The sequence below is a fragment of the Lycium ferocissimum genome, chromosome 5 (genome assembly GCF_029784015.1).
Source record: "Lycium ferocissimum isolate CSIRO_LF1 chromosome 5, AGI_CSIRO_Lferr_CH_V1, whole genome shotgun sequence".
NCBI lineage: Eukaryota > Viridiplantae > Streptophyta > Magnoliopsida > Solanales > Solanaceae > Lycium > Lycium ferocissimum.
This window is the reverse complement of record NC_081346.1, coordinates 74062205-74084630: the sequence shown is the minus strand read 5'-3', so window position 1 is coordinate 74084630 and position 22426 is coordinate 74062205. Positions and strand designations below refer to the sequence as shown.

Genomic DNA, 22426 nt, shown 5'->3' with positions numbered 1-22426 from the left:
CAGGTCATCAGATCTCGCCAAATCTATGAGCTAATACACACGACGGGTCTTCGGACAAGAGTCCTGGGTGTTTGTACCAAATAAATAAAAAAATAAGCTATGACGTGCCCATGTAAGAAATCCGTATATGTCCCAAGCCCATTTGGTAAGGACCGGTGGAATTTCTGGGCAAACAGAGCCGGTCATCAGATCTCTCCAAATCTATGAGCTAATACACACGGTGGGTCTCCAAATAAGGGTCCTCGGTGTTTGGACCAAATCAATAAATAAAAAACGCTACGCCGTGCTCGTGTAAACAATCCGTATGTGTCCTCAGCCCATTTGGTAAGGACCGGTGGAATTTCAGTGCAAACAGAGCCGGTCATCAGATCTCGCCAAATCTATGAGCTAATAGACACGACGGGTCACCAAAAAAGGGTTATCGGTGTTCGGACCAAATAAATAAAAAAATACACTACGCCGTGCTCGTGTAAGCAATTCGTATATGTCTCCAGCCCATTTGGTAAGGACCGATGGAATTTCAGGGCAAATAGATCCGGTCATCAGATATCGCCAAATGTATGAGCTAATACACACGACGGGTCTCCAGACAAGTGTCCTCGGTGTTTGGACCAAATAAATAAAAAAATAAGCTATGACGTGCCCGTGTGAGCAATCCGTATATGTCTCAAGCCCATTTGGTAAGGACCAGTGGAATTTCAGGGCAAACAGAGCCGGTCATCAGATCTCGCCAAATCTATGAGCTAATACACATGGCGGATCTCCAAACAAGGGTCATCGTTGTTTGGACCAATTAAATAAAAAAATACGCTACGCCGTGCTCGTGTAAGCAATCCGTATATGTCCCCAGCTAATTTGGCAAGGACCTGTTGAATTTCAGGGCAAACAGAGCCGGTCGTCCGATCTCGCCAAATCTATGAGCTAATACACACGGCGAGTCACCAAACAAGGGTTATCGGTGTTTGGATTAAATAAATAAAAAAATACGCTACACCGTGCTCGCGTAAGTAATCCGTATATGCTCCCAGCCTATTTGGTAAGGACCGGTGAATTTCAGAGCAAACAGAGCCGGTCATCAGATCTCGCCAAATCTATGACCTAATACACACGGCGGGTCTCCGAACAAGGGTCCTCGGTGTTTGTACCAAATAAATAAAAAAATAAGCTATGACGTGCCCGTGTAAGCAATTCGTATGTGTCCCCAGCCCATTTGGTAAGGACCGGTGGATTTTCAGGGCAAACAGAGTCGGTCATCAAATCTTAACAAATCTATGAGCTAATACACACGTCGGGTCTCCAAATAAGGGTCATCGGTGTTTGGACGAAAAAAATAAAAAAAATACGCTACGTCGTTCTCGTGTAAGCAATCCGTATATGTCCCCGACCCATTTGGTAAGAACCGATGAAATTTCTGGGCAAATAGAGCCGGTCATCAGATCTCGCCAAATCAATGAGCTAATACACACGGCGGGCCTCCAAACAAGGGTCATCGATGTTCGGACCAAATAAATAAAAATATACGCTTCCCTGTGCTCGTGTAAGCAATCCGTATATGTCCCAAGCCCATTTGGTAAGGACCGGTGGAATTTTAGGGCAAACAGAGCCGGTTATCAGATCTCGCCAAATCTATGAGTTAAAACACATGACGGGTCTCCAAACAAGGGTCCTCGGTATTTGGACCAAATAAATTAAAAAATATGCTACGCCGTGCTCGTGTATGCAATCCGTATATGTCCCTAGCCCATTTTGTAAGGACTGGTAGATTTTCAGGGCCAACAGAGCCAGTCATATGATCTCGCCAAATATATGAGCGAATACACACGACGGGTCTCCAAACAAGGGTCCTCGGTGTTCGGACCAAATAAATAAAAAATCAAGCTATGACGTGCCCGTGTAAGCAATCCGTATATTTCCCAAGCCCATTTGGTAAGGACCGGTGGAATTTCAGGGCAAACAGAGCCGGTTATCAGAACTCGTCAAATCTATGAGCTAATACACACGATGGGTCTCCCGAAAAGGTCATAGGTATTTGGACCAAATAAATAAAAAAATAAGCTACGCCGTGTAAGCAATCCGTGTATGTCCCCAACCCATTTTGTTAGGAACGGTGGATTTTCAGGGCCAACAGAGCCGGTCATCTGATCTCGCCAAATATATGAGCTAATGCACACGACGGGTCTCCAAACAAGGGTCCTCGGTGTTCGGACCAAATAAATAAAAAATAAGCAGCGTGGTGTTTGGTTAAGTAGTCGGTATATATCCCCAGCCCATTTGGTAAGGACCGGTGGAATTTCAAGAAAAACAGTGTCAGCCATCAGATCTCGCCAAATCTATGAGCTAATACACACGTCGAGTCTCCAAATGAGGGTCATCGGTGTTTGGACCAAATAAATAAAAAAAATAAGCTACGTCGCGCTCGCGTAAGCAATCCGTATATGCCCCCAGCCTATTTGGTAAGGACCGGTGGAATTTGAAAAAACAGCCAGTCATCAGATCTCGCCAAATCTATGAGCTAATACACACGACGGGTCTCCAAACAAGGGTCATCGGTGTTTGGACCAATTAAATAAAAAAATACGCTACGCCGTGCTCGTGTAACCAATCCGTATGTGTCCCCAGCCCATTTGGTAAAGACCGGTGGAATTTAAAGCAAACAGATCCGGCACATAAGATCACGCCAAATCTATGAGTAATACACACAACGGGTCTCCAAACGAGGGTCCTCGATGTTTGGACTAAATAAATGAAAGAATAAGCTAAGCCGTTCTAGTACAACCAATCCGTATATGTCCCCAGCCCGTTTGGTAAGGACCGGTGAATTTTCAAGGAAAACAGAGCCGGTCATTAGTTCTATCCAAATCTATGAGCTAATACAAACGACGGGTCTCCAAACGAGGGTCCTCGGTGTTCAGACCAAATAAATAAATAAAATAATCTACGCATGCTCGTGTAAGCAATCCGTATATGCCCCCAGCCCATTTGGTACGGACCGGTGAAATTTCAGGGCAAATAGAGCCGGTCATCGGATCTCGCCAAATCTATGAGCTAATACACACGACGGGTCTCCAGACAAGGGTCCTCAGTGTTTGGACCAAATAAATTAAAAAATAAGCTATGACGTGCCAGTGTAAGCAATCTGTATATGTCCCAAGCCCATTTGGTAAGTACCGGTGGAATTTCAGGGCAAACACAGCCAGATATCAGATCTCGCCAAATCTACGAGCTAATACACTCGGTGGGTCTCCATACAAGGGTTTTCGGTTTCTGGACAAAATAAATTAAAAAAAATAAGCTACGCCGTGCTCGTGTAAGCAATCCATATAGGTCCCCCGCCCATTTTGTAAAGACCGGTGTTATTTCAGGGCAAACAGAGCTGGTCATCAGATCTTGCCAAATCTATCGGCTAATACACACGACGGGTCTCAAAATAAGGGTCCTCGGTGTTTGGACCAAATAAATAAAAAAATAAGCTACGCCATTTTAATGGTGAATTAGGACACCTAATTATTAACTAAATATTGCTAAACTAAACTCCATTTTTTAAGGTCTTACGAACCTAATGAATTCTAGGTAAGGGTTCTAATTATCCTAAAGGGAAAGGGTTAAGCATCCTTTAAGATTCGTTAAAAATGGTTAACCGGCCAAACTTAGGTTAATATATTATGATCCTATTTGATTTTAATGAAATTAATAATTAAGAGTTTTTTTTTTAAACGGTAATAAATGATACTTATGGACTCGATTTAAGAAAAGGAAAGTATCAAATATGATCACACCGAAAGCCTAAAACATGCTATAAAAATGAATCATTCAATTTACTAAACTTAAAGATTTTGGACTTGGATTTTGACTCAAAAACAAAAGCCATTTTTTGACCGAAAGTGTTTAACGAATTCGATACTAACCGAGCTAAGCTGCTAAAGTCATTTTGACCCGTTGAAGAGATTTATGGCTAAACATAAGTTCTAATTTTAAAAGAAAAAGTTTTAAGAGCTAGTTTCTTAGAAAAAGGTTAACCTTTAATTCTTAACAGCCCGCATACTAATATCTTAAATCGGTATGACGTAATATAGGTTTTTTTAGTAAATGCTTGGATTATTAACTAGAGATTAATCTAAATGATCAAACAAGGTTAAATGTTCAGAAATAAATCACCACCAACAGACATAACACTCATAACAAACAAAAAGAAACAACAAGATATAACTCTTCCCCTATAATAAGCAACAGGAAGTAGGCCATGACATAATATTACTACTTTTCCTAGCCTCTCCTTCATTTTGGTCAGAGAAGTTTAAAGATGAAAAGTGAAATATAGATTTCGAGTCTAGATATCGAGTCTCGGATATTTTTGCTTTTTTTTTTTTTTTTTTTTTTTTTACATGCAAAGAAAGGAGATAAAGATTTCACGCAATCCCAATTAACAATACATGGAGTATATATATCATTGATATATATATAGAATCAAAGAAAATTCGATTAGGGGGGAATCTGATTGGAAACTTTTGAAACAAATGCTTAACCAACGCAAACATAAAACGACACATGTTGATTTTAACCATTTTTTAGGCATGGAAACTATTGCAAAAACTAAACGCAAGGTAATATAATCCTTGATGCCGAAGCCAAACAAAAAATAACAGAACTTCACATACATATTTACCATGTAGATATATACTTATCTCATTTTAAACTAACATAGCTACTAGAATAGTCTTAATCCTACACTAATTATGGTATGATGACCTTTTAAGTCAGTTTGGACCTTATGTTATCATATGGGAGACCAAGTGAACCAGATAACTCATACCAAACCCAAACTTACCATTTTTAGATTATAAATTAACATGGGGACATCAGTGATATCATGTTCAATTAAAACAGGCAAGCCATATTACTTTAAGTTAATATTTATGCCATTTTAATCAACTAGTACTATGTTTAGGTGTGGATTCTTATCTAGGGGGTTCAATCAATCAAGCACAAGTTTATATGATGGTGCATACGTGCAAGTTCTTATACATGTTTTAGACAGGATGATCCTAAGGTAAGTTGATAATGGACTTCATGCAACAGATTGACATCTATAAAGGCAGATTAAACAGAAACCGAGTAGGTAAACACAGGGGCTGAACAAATCTTTTCAGCATTGTATGCAGAACCCGAACTCAACCATTTAAAAGGTCACTAGCAACCTGATTTGATTAATAAGAGTACCATTAATTCCATTTAGTTTCAACAAGTTACACTAATGAATGAAAGTATGGATTATTAAGCTACGACTAACAAGCTATCAACTAGGTACTACTAATCAACTAAAATAACATCTCAATCATACCTATACTATTAACGACAAAGGAACTAACTAACAGTAAACTAAACATCTATTAATCATACTTGAAACACTACCAATTAGAAGACTAACCATATAAATAGGCATACAATAGTTACCCGATCTTAACATAAGCTACAGGAGTTCTAACTAAGACATGCATAAGCATACAGAACTGCATTATGCTATTACAACATCTTTAAATCTAGAATGACCATTAAACATACCCTACGCATGCTTAAAAACTACTAATAGTAGATAATTAAATTAAACAGTAAGCATAAAGCATGACAAGAAACAACGAATAAGACTAAAAGAAGGAGATTTACGAACCTTTTTCGGGTGCAGCGAACTAGGGCTTTTAGGTCCCGGATCCACGCTCAAAAACACGACGAACCCGAACCCGCTTAGATTAATCAAAAGTTTCAAACCGAAAAGTGAAATATAGCTATTCAGAATGATATGTTGGATATTTTTGCTTTTTTTTTTTTTTTTTTTTTTTGAGAGTGAGGCCGTGGCTCTTCACCTCCCCATTGGTCTCGAAAACGTTGATATTTATAGAATAGGATTAGGGTTCTCCTTCTACATTTTTTGAGCGAGATTTTAACCACGACTTTGGGTTTCAAACGGACTCATTGGCGTAAGCCTGCAGCCACGTCGAAAAAAAACAACAGGGGACAGACCTCTTGATGCCGAAAATGGCGAAAAAATAAGAGAAATCCCGTGTATAGCCTCTGCTTTGCTTGGTTTTGTTGCGGAAAAGAGGAAAGAAATTCAAAATCTTTGGTCAGCCCTCTCTGAATCATTTTCACGTGATTCTTACAGAGGTTTACTCGGAATTTGCCATACAATCCCTGCCCTTTTCGGTATGAAGGTCAGAATTTGTTAAAAATGGAGAAGGAAACAAAATTATTTCCTCCCATGGCAGAGAGAAGGAGGCGCGGCTATGATGTTCAATGAATGAAAACCTAGAATATTAGGGCATCAAAGGGTATAATGGGTATTTCGCTTAGGTTAAGTGAGGGTAAAATAGACCATCCAATATCAATTAGGAACCTAGGGTTTAAGACTTAATTGCTCAGCCAATCCGAGAGTGACATATGGAAGGCGTGTGTTTGGACCTGGGAGGCGTGTGAGCAGCATGTGGAGTGTGTGGGAGGGGCATGTGCTAGCCCTATGCTGTGAACGTTTGGCGCCTTATGTGGTGCTGACGGGGCACTCGCGTGGCGTCCATGTGGAAAAAAGGGTATGGAAATAGGCTGTTTGGATTGGGCTCTCTTGTGGGCTAATCTTAGCCAAAATAATGATCAGATTTTATGTAAATTGGGCTAGTATGAAGCCTATTTATTCTGGACTTAATATGCTTTCTTCCCTTATATTTATTTGGGCTTCTAAATTAAGATGAAAGACTCTTGTGTGCTAAAATATGATTTAATATAAAATATATTTATTAGCGCTCAACTAAAAAAATAAAATTATATGATATTGTAATAGTTGCGATAATATTTATAGAGTTATAAAATAGGTAAACGCCGTCGTTTAATTGTATAAACAAAAATGCGATGCGTTTTTGCGTAGGATAATAAATAGAAATGTTAAAAGTGATCATGGCGATTATAATATTAAGTGATAGAAATATGATGAAAAAAATAATAATAATAATAGTAATAATAATAATAATAATAATAATAATAATAATAATAATAATAATAATAATAATAATAATGATGATGATAATAATAATAATAATAATAATAAAATAATAATAATAATAATAATAATAATAATAATAATAATAATAATAATAATAATAATAACGGCAATGATAACGATAATAGGCGATGACTATAGTTGGACAAAATGAAAACGACCATATTAATAGAAAGCTAATAATTGTAGTAAAGTATACATGACTATTCTTAAGTTGTCAAAATATTGAAAACGCAAATAAATATTTTGGAAGAAAGGCGGGACAAAATTGGGTGTCAATAATATGCCCTCAGCAAATTTGGTAAGGACCGGAGGAATTTAAGGGCAAGCCGGTCATCAGATCTCGCCAAATCTATGAGCTAATACACACGACGGGTCTACAAACTAGGGTCCTCGGTGTTTGGACCAAATAAATGAAAAAATAAGCTACTTCGTTCTCGTACAAGAAATCCGTATATGTCCCCAGCCCGTTTGGTAAGGACCGGTGGAATTTCAGGGCAAACAGAGCCAGTCATCAGATCTCGCCAAATCTATGAGCTAATACACACGACGGGTCTCCAAACAAGGATCCTCGGTGTTTGGACCAAATAAATGAAAAAATAAGCTACGACGTGCTCGTGTAAGTAATGCGTATATGTCCCCAGCCCATTTGGTAAGGACCGGTGGAATTTCAGGGTAAACAGAGCCGGTCATCAGATCTCGCCAAATGTATGAGCTAATACACACGACGGGTCTCCAAACAAGGATCCTCGGTGTTTGGACAAAATAAATGAAATTATAAGCTACGACGTGCTCGTGTAAGTAATCCGTATATGTCCCCAGCCTATTTGGTAAGGACCGGTGGAATTTCAGGGCAAACAGAGCCGGTCATCAGATCTCGCCAAATCTATGAGCTAATACACACGATGGGTCTCCAAACCAGGGTCCTCGGTGTTTGGACCAAATAAATGGAAAAATAAGCTACGACGTGCCCGTGTATGTGATCTGTATATGTCCCCAGCCCGTTTCATAAGGACCGGTGGATTTTCAGGGCAAACAGAGCCGGTCATCAGATCTCGCCAAATCTATGAGCTAATACACACGACGGGTCTCCAAACAAGGGTCCTCGGTGTTTTGACCAAATAAATGAAAAAATATGCTACGCTGTTCTCGTACAAGCAATCCGCATATGTCCCCAGCCCGTTTGGTAAGGACCGGTGGATTTTCAGGAGAAACAGAGCCGGTCATCAGATCTCGCCAAATCTATGAGCTAATACACACGACGGGTCTCCAAACAAGGGTCCTCGGTGTTTGGACCAAATAAATAAAAAAATAAGCTAAGCCGTGCTCGTGTAAGCAATCCGTATATGTCCCCAGCCCATTTGGTAAGGATCGGTGGAATTTCAGGGCAAACAGGGCCGGTCATCAGATCTTGCCAAATAACACTAAATGAGACTCCGAATAAATTCGCATTTAGTGACACGACATGATGTAACTTTCTATTTATGTAGAACATCTTGGGTCTCACTGAAGGCGTGAAGACTGCTCCTATAACATGTAAGCTAGACGACATAGCTTGTTCTTACCTTGATTCTATCAGGCAATATTACGCTATATTGATTTTATAAACTTTTCTTAAATGCAGATCCAGAATTAGTCGACTTGCCTGTCGAACATTTAGTCTCAAAGAATGATCAGAAGATTTTAATCAACTGTGGTGCTGCAGAATATCAAAAGGCATCAGATAACGTGTATGTGATTTGCCCAGTCCATTGATTTTTGTATACAAAGTACATATCGGAATTCTGGCATCTGATGCCCCTCTGGTGCAGGTATGTTCTGGACTTGTCTTTGCTCAAAGGAGGGGCCCCAGGACGGACACGAGGACTAAACCTATATGTCACCAATCCTTCAACTGATCGCGTAAATGGTGACAATCAGCTGAGCTAACCTACCACCTTTGGTTTCAATAATTGTTTTTCACTTCTTACATCTTTAAAGGGATCGAGCCCTTCAAGAGAGCCACGCTTCGACTACGTGATATCTTTCTTGGATAGTTTGAACTATTTAGTTCCTAATCCACGATTAAATGAGAAATGGTTTCTAATTGATGCGGAAATTGTAGGTTAGCAGCCTTAAACTATTGAGAGCCTAAGATATGGAACTGTTCTACCCAAGGACTACGTAGAGTAAGAATGAGTATGTTGGATGGAATTCTTTCATCTTTTTCTCTAGTTTATTCATTTCTTTTTTCTTCTCTTATTTATTTTGTTGTTTCCCGTCCAATCCCAAGGGATAGAATTCGATATTTCATAGCTCTAAATTATTCATTTACATATATTGGGGGATTTACAGCCGGCGAGGTGACGGAGATGCGGTGGTTTTGGTTTATTCATTGGCGGATCTGTTAGCGAGAAAAATGGTTATAGGATGTGTAAAATATCATCTAGCAACTTTCAATTTTTTTTTTCATATAAAAATTACATTTTGAAAAAGGAATAGAGGATAAAAATGTTTTTGGTAGATGAATATAAAAAATGATGAGGCCAATGATGAGGATATGATGTCGCATTAATTTTTCTGATGAGTCATCCATGTCAGACCGAGTGAGGAACACGCAGTGACAGAGGGGCTTAAAATGCTTATTTTTTAAGGGTAGAGGCATTTAGTTGGCAAACTCGTAAAGTACGAACACTGGCATAACAAAATTGGATAAGTACAGGGGCATCCCAGGCTATTCCGCCTAAATTAAAATATGAATAAGAGAAGATTTTGTTGATTTGTGGGGACCATGTCTACATGACATGAAAAATTGATTTATTTTGCCATGTCAAATCTATTTTATGATGATAAATTTGATTGAGTGATTTTATATGAGAAAAGCCGTGAGCGATTTTATGATACAAAATAAAGTTGAATGACTTTACCACATAATTTCTTATAGTTGAGTGATCTTTTGAGATATTTACTCCAGAATAATGTACATCCTAGGTTTGAGTGATCTTCCACTATAATAATGCTGCACATTATCGGTTTCTTCACTTGTTCCATCTGCTTGACTGTTTCTGTAATAGAATGATCCAGGATCTTGGCTTAACCCACGAAAACAAGGTATCTTCTTTTGCTTCTTATTTATGTGGGACTTTGGGATTAGTAAAATGCTTGGCTTGAACCATGAAAACAAGATGATATATTATCTAGGAATATCAGACTCAAACTAGAATGTGTCAAAAGGCATTGGCAAGTAAATAAGATATACAAGGTTATGGAAAATAAATGACATCACCTATATCACTGCTTAAATAGCTGGCTGCACAAGTTAGTCTTCCAGTAAGCAGCAAGCTAATCAGATGATGGCAGAGATGAATAGCTACATCATTCTATTCCTCTCATGGCTCATCCCGACGATCTTGCTTCGAGCTTTGTTCAGAAAGCGTCCCACTTGTCGCCTTCCTCCAGGTCCCTTTGCTCTTCCAATCATAGGCCACTTCCATGTCCTCGCTCCGTTGCTTCACCAATCATTTCAGAAGCTCTCTGATAAATATGGACCCTTGATGCTCCTATGGTTTGGTTCTGTACCGTGTGCAGTTGTTTCTTCGCCAGAAATGGCCAAAGAATTCCTCAAAACTCACGAGACATCCTTCTCTGATCGACCTCTAACAGCAACTATTGATTATCTAACTTATGGCTCACAGGGTTTCGCATTTGCACCATATGGACCTTACTGGAGGTTTATGAAGAAACTATGCATGACTGAACTCCTTGGTGGAAAAACACTGCAACTGTTGCATCCTGTTAGAAGTCAGGAAATAAACAAGTTCATTGAATTACTGTTAATCAAGGCCAAAGCAGGGGAAACAGTAGATGTTGGACGTGAACTTGTAATGTTGACAAATAATGTGATTTCAAGAATGGCTACGAGTACGAGGTGCTCTGGGACTGAAGATGAAGCTGGGAATATAAGGAAACTCAGTCAAGAGGCAACTGAGCTGATTGGAAAGTTCAATCCATCAGATTATATTAAATTTTTAAAGAACGTAGATTTGCACGGATATGGGAAGAAGCTCAAGGATGTTTGCAACAGGATCGATATGGTGATGGAAAGAACAATAATTGAACACCAAGAGGCGAACATAAAGAGGAACGGATCAGGTGAAGTAATAAAAGATCTGCTTGATATTTTACTTGATATATCTGAAGACGAGAGCTCAGAGAGAAAACTGACAAGAGAGAATATCAAGGCTTTCATCCAGGTAATGACGACCCAGTCTAATAGTTCTCATTTAGCAACTTGGAAAATAAGGTAGGTTACCTGCTACAACAGATACAGATTAAAATACATTGACAGTATAAAAACTACTTGAAATATCAGTATGAATAAGTTAAATCGTTTCAAATTCTACACGGCTACATATTATTGTATGTGACGGGATAACTGGTTGTTGTTCAAATTTTCGCAGGACTTATTTGTTGCTGGAACCGATACATCAGCTGTTACTATAGAGTGGGTGATGGCCGCGCTAATCAACCATCCAAACATTATGCAGAAAGCAGCACAAGAAATTGATTCTGTTATTGGGAAGAGCCGACTCGTGGAAGAATCAGATATTGAAGACCTACCTTACCTTCAAGCCATCTTGAAGGAAACTATGAGACTTCATCCCACCATACCACTGATTGTTAGAGCATCAAATGAAGACTGTAGTGTCGGAGGATACCACATACCGGCAAAGTCCACACTAATGGTTAACGTTTGGGCTATTAATAGGGATCCAAAATATTGGGAAAATCCACTTGAATTTAAACCAGAAAGGTTCCTGAATGAAGATGGAAGCACTAAAACTCAACTTGACTTGAGGGGACAACATTACCAGTTTTTGCCATTTGGGAGCGGGAGAAGAGGTTGCCCTGGAATAACATTAGCATTACAAGTAATTTTAACAACCCTTGCTGCCATGATTCAGTGCTTTGAATGGAGACTTAGTGACAAAGATACTGGAAAAATTGACATGGAAGCGAGACCTGGGATCACCCTTCGCATAGCTAATACTCTAAATTGTGTTCCAGTAGCGAGACTTCGTCCATTTCCAACTATGTCTACTTAAAGAGGCTAGACCAGCATGCGCCTATGTAACCAAATCATTTCTATTTGGGTGGTTAAAACTCTTCATACAAGTAGTATATATGTACTATGTATCTCGGCCTCTAGATATTTAAGCCAAATTAACTGAAGCAGAATGCGATGACCCAAATTAAGTGGATGTGGACGGCACTTGAGTGGACTCATCAACTAAGCGAACCTGCTCGCCATATAAGTGGCGGGAGTCCACTAATAACTCAATGAGTGATAGTATAAACCATACCCTGTCATGGGCCAAGTAATCTGAGAGCCATGCTATATAAAATGTTCTCTTCAAGAACTCAAAATTATCTGGTAATTATACGTATATAAAGGCTATGTATGCTCAAACATTGTGTTGACTGCTGAAACTTCATTTAGTTTCTTGGCTTGGTATGTCTCAAAGTTGTACTCAAGGTACTTCACTCATATTTTAAACTCATTAGTTGTGTACATCATGACGATCTGACACAAACCTTGTAATCTAGAGGTGCTAACACAATAAGCTTCGGTTACTAAGGAACATAAATGATAAAGATGCTCACTTTTGGGGAGCATAAATGACAAGCGCTCACTTCTTGGGAGCGCGGAATGATTACAGTGGTCACTCTCTAGGGAGCGTATACCTAATCAAATCTGTTAGAGTTTCCGAGGAACTCTTCTTAAACTCGTGCATACTGTAAATTGTATGCAAGTAATTCATATAGCATTACAAATGAATAATTCTATTATTGTAACTTAACACAATTCTACGTTTAACTCTTTTAAAGAAACTTTAACTCATACCTATAGCTTGTTTTAGATACTCAAAATAAGGTACAGACATGCACTTAAGGGATACATGCATAACTTGCTAAACACATACAAGTACATGTAAATGCGTGAAATCATCAAATCATTTCAACTAGTTCAAATGAAAATCATGTAATTTCTCAAGACAAGTACTTGCGGGGGATAGCCTAACCGCTGTAATTTAATCAATGTGCGGGGGTTGTTTTCAACCTCCGCAATAGAAGCCCAGCAATTTGAGGCTTTTTTTTATGCTGAGTTATGAGTTAAGTTATCACTCGCATCTTGTCTTCAATTCTCCTCGACTCAACTTCAACAGGCTACGTGAAGCAAATTCTCCACCAATTTAGGGACAAAATACATGAAATAGGGTATTCAAACCATTAAAAGCTCTCATGCTACACTATGTTCTTGCTAGAACCCAAAACTCTAATTATCCATCTCATATCTCAAAATTTCATTAATCCAAGCTAGGGTTTCTACTACCCATAATGAAATTCAAACTAGTATCATGAATTTAGAGTAAAACTTGCCTTAATCCTTGAGGTCCACAGTGCCTCAATTTATGTTTCCCATTTTTCACTTAGATAGCTCAGCTAAACCTTGTACCTTTTAAACACATGTAGTAGGACCCAAGTTTACCAATTTGACACTTTTCGCTGATTTGGCAACTTGCATGAGTTCCACATCAAACAAGAGTGTGAAAAGACTATATTTTGGTCGATGACTTCCAACGATGACTTTCACTCCTTTTATTTATACTCTCCTCTTCACTTCAAAATACAAGAAGCAATTTAGCCCAGATTTAACCCCCTTTCTCTTTTTTGTGTTGAATTTCTAAAGCGATTGTTATTTTGAGACAATCTTATTATTTTTTGCTAAAATAACACTTATTTTGGAATGAAAGTAATATCAATTGAAGAGAAAAATGAGAAGAAGGAGATAAGAATTGCAATTCAATCATTTGACGTAGATAAGTTAGAAGTGTCCAACCTCTGAACCAAAATAACAATTACTTTAGGAATTTCTTTTTCCAACTATACTATTCTATTGAAGAACTATTTCTTCTTAGTATTCTCAAGAAAAATTTAATGGTTAAAATATTAGAATTATAATAATTATTAAAGATCTAACACCAATAACACTATGTATTGTTTGAATCTTGAAGATTGATTTTCAATGTCAAAATGATTAATAAGATACATGATATTTAAGAGGGAAAATTTAATTTGTTCTTATTGAATAGGAATACTTTAATAAATTATGTATTGTATTTATAGATTTTTTAATGGCGTGAAATGAGCTAAATCAACGCTCATTTTGGGACTGAGAGAGTAGATTAATACTTATAAGTATTGTCACGACCCGACCGGGGGGTCATGACGGGTACCGGAGGCGGACCGCCGAGCACCACTCATTACGCTAATCATCATACCCAACCTGAACATACACAATCTCGAAGGAAACACATACATATATATACATAAGCCCTACAAAAATGATATACAAAATATACACTGACATATCGATAAGACATCAACTACCCACGCATCCGTATCTACGAGCCTCTACTAGAATACTGAGATGTAAGGACGGGACAGGACCCCGTCGTACCCAAATATATACACAAAAGAATATGACCATAAGTAGCACCTCCGGAGTAGTGGAGTACTCCTGTGAATCCGCTGATAAGCTCCTACGGATCTGTACCGTCTCCCTATCTACCTGTGGGCATGAACACAGCGTCCAAAAGAAGAAGAAGAAGAAGAAGATAAAAGAATTCAGAATTTTTCATCCGGAATATCTGAAGGACTGAACAGATTTATATAGCCATTGGTCTGGTTTAGTGAAAAGGTGCAACTCAAAAGTTGCAAATTTTCAGTTTAGTTGCATCTTTTCAGAAATATTTCCCATTCAACTTAACTAAAACCCAACAAGTATTAGCTATGTAAGTTTCTAAATTACAAATCAAATTTCGTATTAATTTCATATATAAATAACACACTTTCTTACCAACTACCAAACGTGGTATTACTTATGCAGAATTTAATAGTTGCATAACTTACCTCCAAACTGCTACCAAAAAATATTTTATACCTGATCAACAAGTACATTATATGTATTTTCATATATATTTTTATTATTTAATCATAATTAATTAATATATATTATGCCCTTTACTGAATTTGTCATTGCTTGTTTACACTAGTTTGAGTTGCTTGTCCTTGTGCCGAGGGTCTATTGAAAACAACCCCTCTACCTCCCAAGGTAAGAATTAGGTAAACAGACACTCTACTTAGACCCCACTTTTGAGAGATTTCATTTGAGTTTGTTGTTGTATTTCCTTTACTGAATTACTTAATCATAGTAACTTCAATTGATTTGGTGTAAAGAAAATTAATAAGAGTAAATATTTACCATTGTGACTTATGTGACATAGTTCAAATTACATGCCTTAAGAAGAATTAATTACTTATGGTCTTAAACAAATTTTAGAAAATAGTTTTTTTTTTTCTCTTTTTAGTTAGTGGTTATTTTTTAATTTTTTTTTAGAGTATTTAAGAGTCTTATTCGGTTATTCCTGTTATTCTTTGGTTGATCTATTGACTCTCAGCCGTTGATGGAACAACCAAGGCCATTTGAAGAACGCATTCATATTATTTCCGTTGGTTGATCCATTCTTTATTCACAGCTTTTTAAGAATAGATAAATATTACCCTTAATTAACCTAAACCTTATATTATACTCCTTCTGTCTCAATTTATGTGATACATTTTTTCCTATTTGGTAATAATTTAATTTTAAATTTTACCCCCTCTGGATCAAAAAGAGTGTCCACTTAGCCTTTTTTTCTTGGGTCAAAAAGAGTGTCTACTTATCAAATAAAGAAATAATTAACCTTATTTTTTCAGATTTACCCCTATTAAGTGCTATGTGATCAAATCTCAATACCTATTTAATTAGGGACAGTTTAGTCAAATTACATATGCTTTTGTAGGAGGTAATATTTCCTTAAGAGGTGTGCAAATGGCTAAGTGAACACTCTTTTTTATTCGAAGGGAGTACCTTTTACGCTTAACGAGATGATTTATAATCACACAAATATCTTTGGCTTATTTTAGATCACAAGATTCAAAAAAATTCCTTCATTTCTTAGACTTCGTACCTGGTCAAAGTATATCACATAAATTGAGACGGAGGGAGTACTATATAACAACAAATGTTAATATTCTTAACCTCCCATTTTCTAAGTACTTTGCTTTAAATACATTTTTGTTTCACCTTAACTTTCCTTAAGTAGCTTACATATTATTACTACCTGAATTAAATCGCCAACCTAATTCTAATGTTCTCATTTCATTCAAGGGGGAAAACAAAAAGGAGAGTAGTAGAAAATGCTGACAAATGTATGAACTTAAACATATATGATGATGGCCCACATAAACAGTTTTAGCTTCCATTTGTCAATAGATTTTAAAGTTAGAAATTTGAAACTTCAAAATTAGAGTTTTTGAAGCTATGATTTTTGGAATTTGAAGTTGCGTTTGGACATACATTTTAATAAGAAAAAATTTGAAATTTGTAAATAGAAGTGAAATTTCTCTTTTTTAAAACTTGAAAATATTTTAAAGATAAATTTTCAAAATCTATGATAGCATGCAAGCTTATAGTAAGCCCTACAAATAGATATGTAATGATCATTTTTAGTAGGTAGACAGGTTTTTGCATTTAAAAAAATAAAATTTACTTGCAGAGGGAATGAAGTTAGAGAGAAATTAAATGATATGTAATGATTATTTTTAGCAGCTGACAATTTTTAACATTGGAAAAGATAAAATTTTTGTGGAGAGAGAAATAAGTCAGGGAGAAATTGAATGACATGTAATTAATGAGCATAAAAAAACATCCACACGCATTTGCTTGACAGATTGGTAGGTAGTACTCCCGCGGTACTAAATTATTTGATACTTTTTACTTTTTGAGAGTTAAATGAATTATTTTTTTACCGTAATTTTTCATATGTGTTTTAAAATATTAATTATGACGACTTATAATACTTTTTAGGTAATTTCTAAATATGTAAATTTATTACATTTTTTAAAAAAAATTTATGTTCAAATACACGATCAAAATTAAGAAGTTTGACTCTCAAAAAATAAAAAGTGACAAACAAATTGGGAGGGGAGGAGTAGCTTTTTCAATATTCAACTGTTTATTCTTGTAAAAGCAGAAAGCTCTTACATGCAAACTTAATTTCTGGCAAACTTTACAGTGAAATTTGTCAATTAATTTACTTTTGTTCTATACTCTCTCGCTCTGTCTCTTCTTCTTAATCTGCATCTTTTGACTCTGAGGAATTGGTGGTCTGCATTCGGAATGTTTATCGACAGTTATAATAGTGAAAAAAATTAAACTTTATGGGTTCGAGTTTAAAATTTTACCCTAACCAGTTTTATTATTTTGATTCAAAATCTATTATTTGTACTTATTAACTAAAACGTGTAGGGTTTCAACTAGGGTTGTACAAAGTAAACCGACAAACCGCATCAAATCGATAAACCGAGTCAAACAGAGAAAAAAAACCTGACTAGTAGTTTGGTTTGACTTGGTTTGGTGTTAAAAAAGAAACCGACCATAATTGGTTTGGTTTGGTTTTAGCTAAAAAAATTCATTATGAACCAAACCAACCCGACGTTACATGTATTCAATTTTTAAAATATTTTATACATAAAAATATTTATTTGTAATGTAATTTATAAATATTTTTTAAATTTTTTCGTAGTTTTTTATCTACTAGTCTCTACCAACGTGCGCTTGCACGTTATTCCCTATCATTATCACTAAAAAGTAATTAGGTAATATTACTTGTAATTACATTACAATTTCTGTTAATATATAAAACCAATCTACTATTGATTCTGATTTAATTTGTGCATCTTTTGTTTAGACTTCAAGATGATAATAATGTTATCTCTGTTCTTGATAGCGTAGATATTTAGGATTATAGTTTCACAATTGTAGTGAAATAACAATTCTTTACTGAAAATTAAAGTCTAAGATATTTAGTCAAATCCTAATATAATTACGTGGGTTTTAAGATTGTAGTTTTTCAGTTGGGTTTGAAGTCCTAAATAATAGGGAGAAAAGTTAATATTATAATTTTATCCAATATGATATTATTTTGTAGAAATTTTTTTAACATAAAAGGGTATAATAACCGTTCAATATTTAAAGAATATTTTGATCAACTAATATTTATATTCACGCTTTTAATGCTTTGCACATTATTCCCTTTCAATTATCACCAAAAAAGAAATGTTAGGTAATATTACTTGTAATTACATTATAGTTGTTTTATGAGGTACAAAATTGTTACTCCATCAGAAAATAATTTTAATAGTGATATTAAAGATGTTATTAGAAAATTTAACATTCTCAACTTTATATATATAAAAATTACAATAGAAAGACTATCAGATATTTACTCCGAGGGAATAATCAGGTTTTTGTCAATCTAGTAGTATTTGCGGAAATATGCTCTATAGTCAACGTTTTAGACCTTAATTAGGTATTGACTATTTTAGTTGTCATAGGATTAAATCTAGAAAGAAATACTTGTAACGTTCTTTTAGATATTAGGTTTAAGAAGTATGTTCAAAATGGGATTAAAACTTGTTAAGGGTATAAAAGTCGTTCAATATTTTAAGGGTATATTGGTCAATCAACATTTGTATTCACGCTTTTATAATAATATAGATTATCATATTATTCAAGTTTGAACTTAAAATTTTGAATGTCAATAAGTTTTATATCCTATGGATGTTAGTAACTCATATAAAGTCCAAACTAAAACCAACTCAACACTAATACTAATAAAAGAAATTCAATTTATCACTAGGAATGACAATAATGTTGAATATCTATTCTTTATTTTTGCATAATTGGTTTAGAGAGTGAAAATACATAACTTAAGTTTTTTTTGTCATGTAATTAATACTTATTAGCCGTACTTATTTTAGCATGACTTAGTATTTTTAGATTATGGTCATTTTCTTTATAGCTTATTAATTAGCAATATTTATTATAACCGATTTTATTATCTTTTGTTGAATATTTTAATACAATGTCATCACTCTTATCACATTTTTTGTTATTTTCTTATGAAACACCTTAATTTTATAGTTGTATCTTATTAGGACTAAAGAAATATTTGAAGTAAAAGTTATATGTTTTGTATCAAGGCTATTCCAAAAAAAAAAACCCGAGAAAACCCGATGTTGAAAAACCCGAATTTTATTAGTTTGGCTTGGTATATAAATTTAAAAACCCGACGCAATTGGTTTGGTTTGGTTTAGTATTTAAAAAATCGAACCAACCCACTTCCGTATACCCTCGTTTCAATCAAGGTTATAGAGTTTAGAGTCACATACTTGTTTGCATGTATACCAAAAGGGGTTCATAAGGTCATCCCAATTTATTTTGAGATAAGTACAGTCCAATACATTTTAGTGATCTAATTTACAAAATATCCAGCAAATGTATAGGTTTTGTATATGTTAGTATAAAAATACATGTAATATACATATAGTATACATGATCAGTGTATAGATTTTGTATATTTCGGCTAGCGCCCATAATCAATTTTAGCCGATGGTCCAAAATGAATGAAGCGCATTATGCATGTATAGTAGACTTGAATCGCTTGGCTTCTTCATATATACTTTTTTTAGATTTTAAGTTCCCTTAGTAAAAATTCTGGCTCCGCTACAGACTGTGCAAAACACTTTTTTCCATACCAACACACCCTAAGGGTGTGTTCGGTATGGAGGAAAATGTTTTCCTGGAAAATTTTTTTCTAGAAAATAAGTGAATTTCCACTTATTTTCTCATGTTCGTTTTGGTGGTGGAAAATAAGTGAATTTCTTACTTATTTTCTCATGTTCTTTTGGTTGATAGAAAACGTTTTCCGGAAAATACTCATCCAAGCCTCACCAACTCCAACTCAACCCCATACCCCCAACCCCACCCACACCCCACTCCTACCCACCCACTTACACCCCCACCCCCTCCAAAAAAAATTTCTTTTTTTCTTTTTTTGTTTTTTGCACCCCCACCCCAACCCTCACCAACTCCAACCCCATACCCCCACCCACACCCCACCCCACTCACCCACACCCCATGCCCCCACCCCCTCCATTATTTTTTTTTTTTTATTTTTTGCACCCCCACCCCCAACCACTCCACCGTAACCCATACACCCACCCCTCCCCTCGCACCCTACCCGCCACCTACCCACCCCATCCCACAACATTTTTTTTGAAGTTTTTAATTTTTTTCTAAATTTTCTACCCGACGACATCCCCCATCACCCCCCCTCCCCCCTTGCGTGAACCCATACCCACCCCCCCTCCCCCAACCCCAACATTTTTTTTTTGTTTTTTATTATCTTTTCATGTAGCGTGGCCCCCAAAAAAAATCTTTTCCCCCCCCCCCCCCCCGAAAAAAAATACCCCCCTCCTTCCAAAAGTTTTAATTTTTAACCCGCAAACATTTTTTTTTGAAGCTTTTTATTATTTTTTTGGGTTTCTAATTTTTTTTTTTGTTGGGTGAGGGGGGGGTAGTGGGGGGGGGTAGGTCAAAACTTTTTTTTGTCAAAAAAAAAAATATTTTTGCCGGGGGGGGGGGGGGTGGGGGTAGGGTGGGGGGGTGGAAAAATAATTTTTTTTTCCAAAATAATAATTTTTTTTTGCTTGGGGTGGAGTGGGGTGGGGGGGGATAGGGGGTAGGTGTGGGTGGAAAAAATTAAAAATAATTTTTTTGTGCCGGGGGGGGGATAGTGCAAAAACCAAAAAAATAACGTCAAAACTTTTTTTTCAAAAATATTTTTTTTTTTTGGGGGGGGGCGATTAGGGGGTAGGGGGTGCGGGGTGGGGTAGGGTGCGGGATGCAAATAAAAAAGTCAACTTTTTTTTTTTTAAAAGAAATAATTTTTTTGCCCGGGGGGAGGGGGTAGGGTGCGGGGTTTTCGTGGGGGGGTGCAAAAAACAAAAATAATGTCAAAAAAATTTTTCCAAAAAAAAATTATTTTTAGGCGGGGTGGGTGGTGGGTGGGAGTGGGGTGGAGTGGTGGGGTGATGGGGTGGGTGGGGGATTGGGAGTGGTTGGGGTTTGGTGGTTGGGATTGGGTTGAGTGGTGGTTGGTGGAATGGACTTGTGAACTTGTTTTCCTTACTTTTATTAGGGAAGTCATTTTCCCTAATTTTGAGGAAAATGTTTTCCAAAAGAAAAAAAATTTCAAAATTTTTGATCAAACGAACATGAGAAAATTGAAAATATTTTCCTCCATACCGATCACACCCTAAGTGCAAAAAATCAAAGGAACAAACTATTTAAAATATTTCTATTTGAGTGGCATTGTGGTTACACATGATAAAGGTGGCCTCTAGAAGATAATGCATGAAGGTCCCGGTCAGCTACAGTAGATTGGTAAAGTTGGAGGAGGGATCCTCCTAGCAACAAACTAATAAGGTAAAATACCTTCAGCTACAGTAGATTGGTAAAGTTGGAGAAGGGATCCTCCTAGCAACAAACTAATAAGGTAAAGTACCTTCGCAGCAACAACAACATAATACCCATCCAGTGAAATCACACAAAGTAAGGTTTAAAGAGAGTAGAATGTACGCAGACCTTACCCTACCTTGAGAGGTAGAGAGGTTGTTTCTGATAAACCTCAACATAAGGACAATCAATTCAAAACAGTATAAAAAGAAAATAACAAAAGCGAATAAGTCATGATAAAGTTACATTTAAATATATACCTTGTCATGATACCAAAAAGTTACAAACGTGCGTTTAGACCATCCACAAAAGCAAGTTGAGTACATAGCAAAACATATTTACGTGAATTACTCAAAGCACTACCGGTCTAATTCACATTGAAGGTGTCTTGACAATTTCACATTCCCAAGCCAATTATCTTTTTTTTGTAGTCTGCCCAACTAGCCTCTGCTTGAGTAGTCAGAGAATCAGCCAAGTCTTTCTTTGAATCAAGAAATTCAGCTCCCAGTTCTTCCAATGCAGCTAACTTAGGAGAAATTTTATTTTTCAAATTTAATTCTAGTTGCTCGATTGCTCTCTTTTTCATCTTGGCATTTTTTAGGCTCACCTTCAACTCTGAAATAGATGTATCAATTTCAATGCTATGGTGTTTGAGATCATTGTAAAGCTCCTGCCCTTTAATAAGCTCGTCAATCAGGACAACCTTCTTGGCAGTCTTCCTATAATACTCATCCTGCAACGTCTTTGCCTGCTGAAAATCAGAGAATAGGGATGGAAGATTCTTCTTGAGTTTCTCCAAAGCACGTGCTTTCTCAACCGAGAGATTGGGTGATGCCGCATATATAGGAAGGGCATCCACTAAAACTGAATAGTTTTCAGGGAGAACCACTTCGTGTAAACGCATCACCAGGAGCTTCTGAACTTCAGCTGTGGTTTTG

General features: G+C 36.4%; 1 protein-coding gene and 1 long non-coding RNA gene across 2 annotated transcripts; both read left to right on the top strand.

Annotated features, from left to right (window-relative positions):
* Positions 1 to 8457: 8457 nt before the first annotated feature.
* LOC132057426 (uncharacterized) lies at positions 8458 to 9257 on the top strand. The gene is made up of 3 exons (XR_009415146.1): positions 8458 to 8578; positions 8667 to 8772; positions 8854 to 9257. It is a non-coding gene; the product is annotated as an uncharacterized LOC132057426 (long non-coding RNA).
* Positions 9258 to 9367: 110 nt separating this feature from the next.
* Positions 9368 to 12210, top strand: LOC132057424 (cytochrome P450 93A3-like). The gene is made up of 2 exons (XM_059450021.1): positions 9368 to 11274; positions 11482 to 12210. Exons 1-2 carry the CDS (start codon positions 10372 to 10374, stop codon positions 12124 to 12126), a joined length of 1548 nt encoding a protein of 515 aa, XP_059306004.1. The 5' UTR covers positions 9368 to 10371; the 3' UTR covers positions 12127 to 12210.
* Positions 12211 to 22426: the final 10216 nt, after the last annotated feature.

Excerpts from the sequence above, each read along its gene's own strand:
- LOC132057424 (XM_059450021.1), top strand. The coding sequence starts at position 10,372 with ATGATGGCAGAGATGAATAGCTACATCATTCTATTCCTCTCATGGCTC. Across the intron at positions 11,275-11,481 it reads ATATCAAGGCTTTCATCCAG|GACTTATTTGTTGCTGGAAC; the intron begins GTAATGACGACC and ends AAATTTTCGCAG.